General features: G+C 39.9%; 1 protein-coding gene across 15 annotated transcripts in view; it reads right to left on the bottom strand.

Annotated features, from left to right (window-relative positions):
* Window positions 1-2,636: 2,636 nt before the first annotated feature.
* LOC113648734 (activating transcription factor 7 interacting protein) overlaps window positions 2,637-10,670 on the bottom strand; it is a 39,954-nt gene continuing 31,920 nt past the window's right edge. For all 15 annotated transcript variants that reach the window (XM_027156052.2, XM_047802954.1, XM_027156066.2 and 12 more), the window contains 2 exons: window positions 10,573-10,607; window positions 2,637-4,952 (listed from right to left, as the gene is read on the bottom strand). In XM_027156052.2, coding sequence (XP_027011853.1) covers window positions 4,491-4,952; window positions 10,573-10,607 — 497 coding nt within the window. In that variant the 3' untranslated portion in view covers window positions 2,637-4,490. The remainder of the gene's footprint in view (window positions 4,953-10,572; window positions 10,608-10,670) is intronic.

Raw genomic sequence — 10,670 nt, 5'->3', positions numbered from 1 at the left:
TCTCTCTCTCTCTTTCTCTCTCTCTCTCTCCATTTACTGGTACAACAGTGAAGGAGTGGGAGAGAGTGAGGTGGGAAGAGAGAGCCCTCTACAGGATTATAATTCAACTGATTGGGAATTGTGCTGTTGGATGTATTATTTTGGGGTTGTTTGCTCAGGCCCGTGTTTCTCAATGGTTCTTTGGATTATTAAGAGTTCTCTCTAGGGTCTACATGGAACTATCTCTGAATTGCTTGATTGTAGCTTAGTTTTCCCAATGAAGCACAGTTGAATTAAAGTTTTCAATGACTTGATAATTATACCCACATTTTAGCTTTAAACTGATGGATGCCTCTACATTCTCTTTCTCAGAAAAAACATATTAGTTCTACTTTATCCAAATAAATAGATAGATAGATAGATAGATAGATAGATAGATAGATAGATAGATAGATAGATAGATAGATAGATAGATAAAATTTCTAAAAGGGGGCCATCGTGGCTTAGTGGTTAGCACGTTCGCCTCACACCTCCAGGGTTGGGGGTTCGCATGTTCTCCCTGTGCCTCAGGGGTTTCCTCCGGGTACTCCAGGTTTCCTCCCCCGGTCCAAAGACATGCATGGTAGGTTGATTGGCATCTCTGGAAAATTGTCCGTAGTGTGTGATTGTGTGAGTGAATGAGAGTGTGTGTGCCCTGCGATGGGTTGGCACTCCGTCCAGGGTGTATCCTGCCTTGATGCCCGTTGAAGCCTGAGATAGGCACAGGCTCCCCGTGACCCGAGAAGTTCAGATAAGCGGTAGAAGATGAATGAATGAATGAAAATTTCTAAAAAAATTTCTGTTATTGTATTCACTGCTCTCCTCAGCCTGTCTTGTCAGGCCCACTCTCAATCTTTTGATTTCTGACCTGATCTTGTCCTTTACTATCTTCTTTTGAACCTTTGGCTCTATCTGTCTTCCTCTTGTCTCTGGTTGGACATTTTGTCTCTTCCACTTATCTGCTCCTACTGTCAGAAAGGCAAAGAGACTGGAAATGGGATGTCGTGGATAAGAAGAGATGAAGGATAAGGTCTTTTTCAGTCTGGGAGATACACAAGGTTGACAAAAGACATGACCATTAGCTATATCCTTCTCACAGGGTCAAGATAAGCAGTTGTTACACTGTGCGTTAAATATAAAGATTATGCAGAGTCAAAGTGCACTTCTGTACTCCTACATAGTATAACTCATGCTGATTCATGTTGTATCGGCTCTGACTACAACCAGAGGCAAAGCAAGAAGACAAGCAAACTAAGCGATTACCTATGGCATATAATCAAAACTTTCCAAAATCCATTCCTTGTGGACAGAGTTCACTACCATTTGGTGATTTCCCTGCTCTAACCTTCTAGAGTCTGGTAATTAACTGCTTAGTTCAATCAGGTGTGAGCAGTGAAATCACCAAGCTGTGCTGAACTTTAACCTGTAAGCACTGATGCAGTCACATTGAAATACACCTTTGTGACTAACATCCTCCTTAGCGGAAACCCATCATGCTTTTTTAGCCATGTGTGTGAACATTGGAATTAAGCTAGCAGCTTATTAGTTTGCTAATGTAAGAGCGATTGTTTTAAATAATGAGCCAAACGGGTGCCACACAGAACCTGAAACACAGGAAAGTTCAGAAGAAAGACATTACAGGCCTGTGTGAGATCCAGGTGCAACATCTGGCAACATCTGAATCATTGCCAGGGAGCAGGTCACCTTCTCAAAATCCCAACTCTAAGCAATGCCACTCTTCCATTGAGCAAAGTCATAGTGTAGCTAACACTTTATGTTCAGCCCAGGAAACCAACCAACGTCCAAAAAAAAATCACACATTAATACTAATCAGTGTGGTAATTATATGACCCAAGAAACTGACTCAGATTATCTTAATTAATCTCATTCCATGCAATGTAAGAAGAATGCCTATGGATGGATCATTATCACATGACGAATTGTTATATAATAAGAACATCTACTGAAAAGGTTGGTTTGTAGGATTCGTTAGCACACAGTAGGAATATTGTGCTAATGAATAATGGGAATGGTGGAGCTTGGTGGAGCTTCAGTGAACAGCCATGACATGAAAAGGTGTAGACAAAACACAATTCCTGTTACTAGTAATCAGATTGAGGAACGTGAACGTCATCATTTAAGGGTTTACTGACACCATGTGGTAGAATGTGAGTATTACACAGTGCAATTCAATGCAAAATACGCCCCCCCCCCCCAAAAAACAAACAAACAAACAAAAAAAAACAGATCTTTGTGGACACCTAATGGCCAAAAGCATTTATGCAAAAAAAAAAAAAAAAAAATCAGATGATGAGCATGTTGAGTATGAACATGTCCACAATGAACTAATGCCTCCTGCTTTAGTTTCCTTTTTCATAAGAATATAGAGTCATTAAGTGATTTAACTTTTTATTCATGATGCCCATGTAATTGATAAGCACATCTGCTTCAGTAAAAAAAAAATGGACATAGCTGATGACAAGTTGACAATTAGTTTAATAATTCTGGAATTGAAATTTTTTTTAAAATTAACTTTTCACCAGGATCAATGGGAACACTGACGTGATGAATTGGACATTTTTTATTTATTTATATTCTGATATTCTGGGGGGGGGGGGTTTCTCTAGAAACTATGAGCATTGTCTAACTTCCACTAAATTACCCTGACATTGAAGGCTTACCTGAGACCCTTACAAAGAGGAGAGGTTTCATTCATCATTTAATGACCATTTAAATGCAATATAACAATAATTCTGACAATATATAATTACCACTCTATCATAACTACAGCAGTATATAAGAAACTATAGAAAATACCCTGGCTGCCATCCTTCAGTTTATATCAAGTGGCCTTGACTTTGTGCATTATTCTGCTTTCTATATAGGCTATATTGACTAAATAAAAATTTGCAAGTTGTCACATATCTTTTTAGCATTAAACTCCCAAAAAAATTGTGCAGCAGATGAGAAGCAACTCAAACTAAACCCCTTTCTCATGTGGTTGTTGTTTTGATGCCAGCGCACAAAGTTTGTTTTGTGCACCAGTGTTTTTCATCCATTCTTGAGGCACAAACACTGAAATCACAAAATTACATCTTTCTTTAAACAGAAAGCCTACTTCTTAAAAATTGCAATCTATAAATCGATCTTGATTGTGCAAGCTGTTCTTTCATAGCAAAGTGCATATTTACTGCTCCTTTGTCTTATGCCACATTTTTATTTTTGGCATATTGTAAATTCACATGGTCTAATTTTTGGCCAGGAGTTTTCTTAAGAGCATGTGTAGATTTAGTCTAAATCAGAGCTCATTAATAGCTCTGTATGTAACCGATTGCTAGTTTGGACAAGTACTGTGCATAGGTTAAACAACACTTTGCATTCGCTGCCCTTGTTTTTGTATAACGCTCTCGGAAATACAAATGTCTATCTGCCCTCTTCCACATACGTTAGGCTCTCAGAAGCCCACAAGTGGCTGATGTGACTGTGCTCGACTGTGTGAGTATTTGGACTTCTTTGCAATACAAGGAAGCATGTATGTAATGGAGTAACATGATTTACCTTGCAAAACTGAAACCAAGATTAAATTACAATGATGAGGAATCCTGATAATCTAAAGCTTGCTGCATCTCAATTAAGTTGTAAAACATTTCATCTAGGTCTTAAATCGTGTAAACCATTCAGTGATACATAAATCCTCACTGCTACAGAGAAAACTTATGCTTTTTTTGATCGGTGAATTTCTCTAAGACCCGTGTTGGTTTATTCTATCAATGGAAAGATTTCAAACATACGGTCTAGCGACCCCGGTCTAGTCTCACACATACTGGATATACATTTTCTTTAATACTTTCACATATTAATCCTTCGAATTAAAATGATAAAATCAAACTCGGGTAACAGGAGGGTTTGTTGTATTTTTAAACATTTTAAACACCTTTATTTGAAGGTTGTTCTTTAGGCGTCTGGTTACCAGACAGAACATTACAAAAGCATTAATGCCACCATTGTCTTTCCATGTTGCTTGATACCATGCTGTTTTATGGAGCATATGTGCAATGGGTTGAAAGTATTTTTTATTAAAAAAAAAAAACATTCTTTAAAAAAAAAAAGAAGAAGAAGAAATGAAAAATTTGGAACGGACCAAACACAATGTATAAATATCTGACCTATTGTTTAACACTTAACTGTACAGTCATTTTACAAATGGAAAATACCGTTTGTGGCACGATTCAGACCAGTGCCGTTTCCCCCATTTTCCTTAAAATAGCGTCAAATTATTGACTAGTGTGCATGTCTCTTTCTTCAGGGTATTGTGTATCTTTTTCACCATCCTACCCAATTTTGTGGACATTTCCTAACTAAACAAGTAGTCTGATGCATTATTAGCAGTTCAGTTTCTCCCACAGTTTGGATATTTCTGCAGAGTGCTCTGCTTTTTTCCTTTGCTAACTAACAGAATTCATTACATCAACTTAGGTCTGTGGGTTTATGACATCGGTACACTGTGGCTCGCAGAACGGCCCAAAGCGGCCGTACACGTCTTTAGCCCTGACTGCGAAGTAATACGTTGATCCAGACACAAACTGGGTGAGTGTGCATGCCATGGGTAGTGGCAGTGCCTTCACTTCACCAATCTTCTTCCACAGCGAGTGTGCGGCCGACTGTGTGGATGATCCTGCTGATGCACTCTGCTGGTCCTGGTGGTAAGCATAGAGGTGGTAGCTGTCCACAGGAGCACAGTTTCGCTCAGTCTCAGATACGCACCATGACAGCACAATGCCATTCTGACTCTGCACACGTGCAAGCTTTAGCTGAGGCTGTTGAGGAGGAGATGTGTGCACCGCATCTGGGGGCAGACGTGCTGGTGCGGCTGGGGCTATTGGCAACGGAGGAAGAGAAGTCGAGGAGCTTGTGCGTGATTTAGTAGGGGAGTCCTGAAAGAATGAGAAACATTACATTAATGGTAAATGATCATTTTGATAAATGACTGATCCCTTTTCCTTTCACCCATGTTCTCAATAGCCACATCTGTAATTGCCAGTCATTTCAAACACGGCTCGCTAGTACAGATGTGGCCCTTAACCCTCCGGGGTCTGACCATTTTGGGACACTGGCAGAGGTTCTGCCATGCTCTTACATTTGGTCTTTTTTCAGTTACTTCAAAACATATTAATGGCTAAGATCACACAACACCGTATTCAGCACAAACTGGGCTACAATATTATGTAAGTATAATGTATGTACATGTTTGTATTTTTAGGTAAATGATTTTTATGCGTGGTTAGTTAGATGTTTATGCGTATTAGTAATAGTGTACAATAAAGTACAAAAGACTTAAGATTTTATTTATAACTGTACAAATACCAATGTTAAAAAAAAAATAAACATGAACAATACAACAGAGTCAAGAAACTTTATTGTATGGAATGATTCTAAATGTCAGTTGTAAATGTACAGTTTGGTGTGCATCTAAAAATACTTTACAATATAAAAAAAAAAAGATAAATTTGTAAGCCATCACACACTGAATCTTTGAAATTAAATGTCGTCATGCCATTGTTTAAAACAGTTCCTATTTAACTGAACACACAAGGGAACATTACATGTTTTGCATTTCCAAGGTGTGTCCTGTCTTTTACCATGCACTCTCTTGCAGCGCACACATTTCTGGCGACCAACAGTGGCAACATTGCTTACATCTGAGGTCAGCCGAGCTACTGGAACTGGCACATGGGTACTCCTGGTCGGTTTTGGTTCTGCTTTATGCCTTATGCCACAGAGCTCTACAACGAGCTGTTCCATGAACTGTTTATGGGTCATGTTACCATATAGCTCCTTGTGCATAATGAAGGCATTGGTGGCAGCAATGTCCAAGAAGTGTAAAAAGATCTTTCTGTACCACTTCATTGTCTTGTGCTGTGCAGTGTAGTACTGCATCAGCTGATCAGAAAGGTCAACACCCCCCATGTGTTGATTGTAGGCAGTCACAGGTGCAGGACATGGAAATGTTTTTGTGCTCCATGTGTCTTGTGATTTTACCCTCCTCTGCACTGTCTCTCCTGTATAAGCAGGGTGTACTGTTGAACAGACAGATACCTCTCGTGTGTCCATCCACTTCACAAACAGTAGAGGTCCAATCCTAATCCATCTGATTGAGCCCCTGGAAGATTGCTTGGAGAGTGAATTTGCTGCATCCCGTGGGCATTCCTTCCTAAAGTCTCTGTAAGTCCCACAAGCACCAAACTTCATGGCAAACAAGTCTGTCAGGAGCTTTGGGCTTGTGTAAAAATTGTCCATGTACACATGGTACCCAGAGCCTAAAGTTTTACAGTCCAAAAGAGACATCACGGCATCATATGAAAGTCCATGGCCTGTGGGAAAGTTATTTTTCCCGGTGTACACTGAAAAGTTCACAGTATATCCATTGGAAGAATCTGCAAGCACAAACAACTTGAAGTCCCCCTTGGTTGGTTTAGCTTTCATGTACTGTGTCACAGCCACGTTTCTTTTAGGATGATAGAGGTTTAAACAAGCTTGACGGATAGTGTCCATAAGAGGTTTGACCCTGAAAAGACGGTCATGTTCGGCTGTGCCCCTTTTCCTGTCATTTACCTTGTCTTCTTCTGGGTGACTCATGTGCACATTCCATGAAATAGTGCGGTATCTATCTCTTGACATTACTTTGGCAGGAAAAGGCACCGAGAAAACATTGTCCTGTCTCCAGTAGTCCCTGATGGAGATCAACTTTACCATGGCCATATAAAATACAAGTCCGATGTAGCGGTACATCTCAGTGGTGCTGACATCTTTCCATTTGTACTTGCAACCCTTTGCTGTTGCCCTGGCAGCCTGAGCATTGGTGTTATGGCTAAGAGTTGACACTGCATTCTCATGAAAAAACATTTTGAAGAGACTCAGGGGTGTGTGTGCATCTGCAGGACTCAGCTGTGGTCCAGGTTCCCGTGCAGGAAAGAAACTCAAAGTGTGTGGAACCACATCAATATCAGTCTCTGTTTTCCATGACATGTTGGTCTTGAGTCTCTTTGCAACAGGTGTATTATCACTGTCAGTGTTAAATCTGTAAATAAATTAATAAATGGTTAGGGTTAGAAAATTTTAATTAAAAATAAAATATAAAATAAAAATATAGCTGCAAGCAGCGATGGCGGGCCCTCGCAAATTTTTCTTTATCGCTATACGGTGCCTCCCAGAAAACAATGCACAGTGGGCAAGTGCATGAAGTGGCTAAATATCAGTGGACTATTTTATGTTGTTACTGAACCATCTGGGGACTGTAGGTAAATGAATCCCCACATTTTAGACAAACGGGGGTGCTAATGAGCCACTTGAGACACACCTTTGTCTGACCTTTGTCCACACTTAACAGCCGACAAACGTGATGTGTCAAATTTCAAGATAATCTAAGCACGCCAAAAGCCTTAAATATGCCTGAAATAAAAGTAAACTTTGACATGATGCCATGGCAACGGTGCTTGAGATATCACAAATCCGTTCGCAATTTCGCATTAGATTCACTCGCATGAATCCTCTAGAAGGAGTATTTAAAAGTTCATTGCATGCAATTGTGAAAAAAAAAATCCAGCTTTGTGACTGACACTTCCTGGGGCCTGTTGGTGGTGCTATGTCCGAGATTCGCAATAGGCACTTCGATGCGATCGGAATCCTTGGCCAAACATACACACCACGTGTACTCACAATAAGACATTTTTTTGCCTTAGATAGAAGACACTTCCTGTATCTCTGAATTCGCCATAACTTAGTCGCCTTGCCATGGCAGCACCGTTCGAGATATCAAAAATCACCACGTTTGATGTCAATCGCATGAATTCACTAGGATTCAATTCAAGTTTATTTGTATAGCGCTTTTTACAATAGACATCGTCTCAAAGCACCTTTACAGAACATAAACATAGGAGTATTTAAAAGTTCACCGCATGCACCCACTTATAAAACAATCCAAAATGGCTGCCTTCCTGTTGGACGGAGCTCATAGTTTAGAGCGCAAAAGTTGTTCGGGTCTATGAGAACTATATGCGTACCAACTCTCGTACATGTGCGTACATAATTGCCTGATCTTTGCACAAATGTTTGTTTTTGCATTACAGGGGGTGCTACAGAGCCCCTCTGCCACGCCCGTATTCCAGCCTTTGCCCGAGCCTAGCGTCGCCCGACTCTGACATGTGTGCCAAATTTCAAGAGTTTTCAAGCATGTTAAGGGACCCCAATGTTAATGGCCAATGTGTGCAAAAATAGGGCTTCGCACCATTCGGTGCTCGGGCCCTAAATATAATGTATTCTCCACAGTCACAAACTTATAAAGCAATAACTAAGGCAGTTAAGCATAGCTGAGAAGATAATTGGGTACAGAGATGCGCTGTATATGTTTGTTAACGGGCCATTACCGGACATATTTATGGCTACACATTAACAGCTCATCGACACCACATCGATACATTTACACCCGAACAGTCACGCAAACAAGACTAGTTGAGGCATAAACACTAGTCAAAATATATTCTAAATAGTGATATTACTATATAAACATATTGTATATTCACATTACATTAATCAGCATGCAGCTTAATAAGAACTAACATTTAAAGGTAAATAAATAAAAGTCACGAGACGTTTCTATAAAGTCGCTCTTAATATCTGCTTGCAAATAGTCTGTATACAGTACAGTATATATAATTTTACATCACACAAGATTTCAACAAATGTAAATAAAACTTACTCTTCAGAAATTATATCCTCAGCTGGATCAAGTCGCTCAAAATACAAACGTTCGTCGTCGGAGTCCTGCTCTTCATCTGAGGAAACTGTGAACTCTTCCTCGCTGTCCTGGAGCATATGTAAAGCTTCCTCAGCTTTAAAGAGTTTCATCTTCCGAGCGTGTCGATAAGTGAATGAATCTGTTAAAACTTTGCGCTTCTTATACAGTAGCACTGTTTGCTGGTGTTGATCTTGTTTGCATAGCCCGGCCAGGTAATATTCAAATAAATGGTTCGCACGCGGTAGGTGGGATCACATTAGTGCTAATGAGGTCGAGCCAGGAAAACTGTACTTCTCTTTGCTTACATACAGATTACACAAAAAGACAATATTTGCTTTCGATTTTAATTACCACATTTAAAAGTAGACAATTCAGGCTTCCATTAGAAATATGTATCATGTTCGTGTGATAAGTATTGGCGGAGTTATCAGTTCATGTTTGTAGCGTGTTTCAGGAAGATGGTCAAGGACACGGATGTCTGAATGCACACCCTGGTTATTTTCTTTATTTGCCAAAAGCACAGCGTTTTGTTGTTATTGTGAAGGCACTCAAAAGTAGACACTTCACAGATTCGAATGATATATTACATTTATGTGTATGACTATGAATGACTGAGTATTTTAAGTGGACTTCACGTTGAAGAGGAAAAAATGTGCCAAAGGCGCACCGGCGCGCCTTTGGACCCCAGAGGGTTAAGAATGATTTAAGCATTTGTCATGTGAATCATCCTGAAAGCTTGCTTGTAAGAATTTCAATCCATTTGTTGTGCTTCAGACAATATCCACAGGGTGGCACATGGAACACACTGTAACGCAATACACAGTAGCTAAATCACATCAGATGCTTTTTTGTGACTACAGTATTTTCTGCACCATAAGGCGCACCGTATTATAAGGCGCATGCTAAAACATACGGTCTACAAAAAAAAGGTAACAGAAGCAAAACAGTGAGTTTAGTTGAACTTTATTCTACTATTTAACAATACACACACTATTTTTTAATCAATCTTCTCCCACAAATCCATCAAAGTCCTCATCTACTGTGACTTCTTAACTTGGCGCAGTACATTTTCTTGCTTCCTCCACTTTCGAACCACAGATACATTGATGTTGAATTCTTTTGTATTGTGCCTCGTAAGCATCTGGTTTTTATTGGCGGATGGCAAACCAACTTGAGGTACATTTACCGCCACCTACTGGACTGGAGTGTGGAGCGCATAATGGTTAGGAAGAAACAAATGTTTTGCAACATACCGGTAGTATACCTCCCGGAGGCGTGGCAGAGGTAAGCGTAAGTACTGTACGTATTACGTAATGTTCTCTGATTGGTTTATCGCTGCCAGCGTACGTAGTGTATGCATTACGTCCCTTTGTCAGTGGGTCAGTCTAGCGGAGCGCTTACCAAAGTTGCACAACATTTTTACAGATTTTGGAACTCTGTGCACACACAATGCACACCGGGTTATTAGGCGCACGGCCGATTTTTGAGAAAATTTAAGGCTTTTAGGTGCGCCTTATAGTGTGGAAAATACTGTAATCATTGAACAAGATCTACACTGACCTAGCTACAGTATGTTGTTCCTTGTGCCACCTGGTGGATATTGTCTGAAGCACAACAAATGGATTAATATTCTAAAAAGCAAGCCTGCAGGATGATGTGCACATTTTTTGCAACTCGGTACAAATAATACCACAAAGCATCAAATAATTCAAGTGTTTTCCATAAAAATTGTACAAAAGGTTTTAGTAACATCCACTTACCACTGGGGTACGATGTTGTGCTGCAGAGCGACCAACTGACAAAAAAAAAAGAAACAAACAGGTTTAACTACAGACCTCACAATAGGGCCATAATATTT

Source organism: Tachysurus fulvidraco, chromosome 18 (genome assembly GCF_022655615.1).
Source record: "Tachysurus fulvidraco isolate hzauxx_2018 chromosome 18, HZAU_PFXX_2.0, whole genome shotgun sequence".
Lineage (NCBI taxonomy): Eukaryota > Metazoa > Chordata > Actinopteri > Siluriformes > Bagridae > Tachysurus > Tachysurus fulvidraco.
The sequence above is the reverse complement of the archived record's forward strand: the minus strand, read 5'-3'. Positions and strand labels throughout refer to the sequence as shown.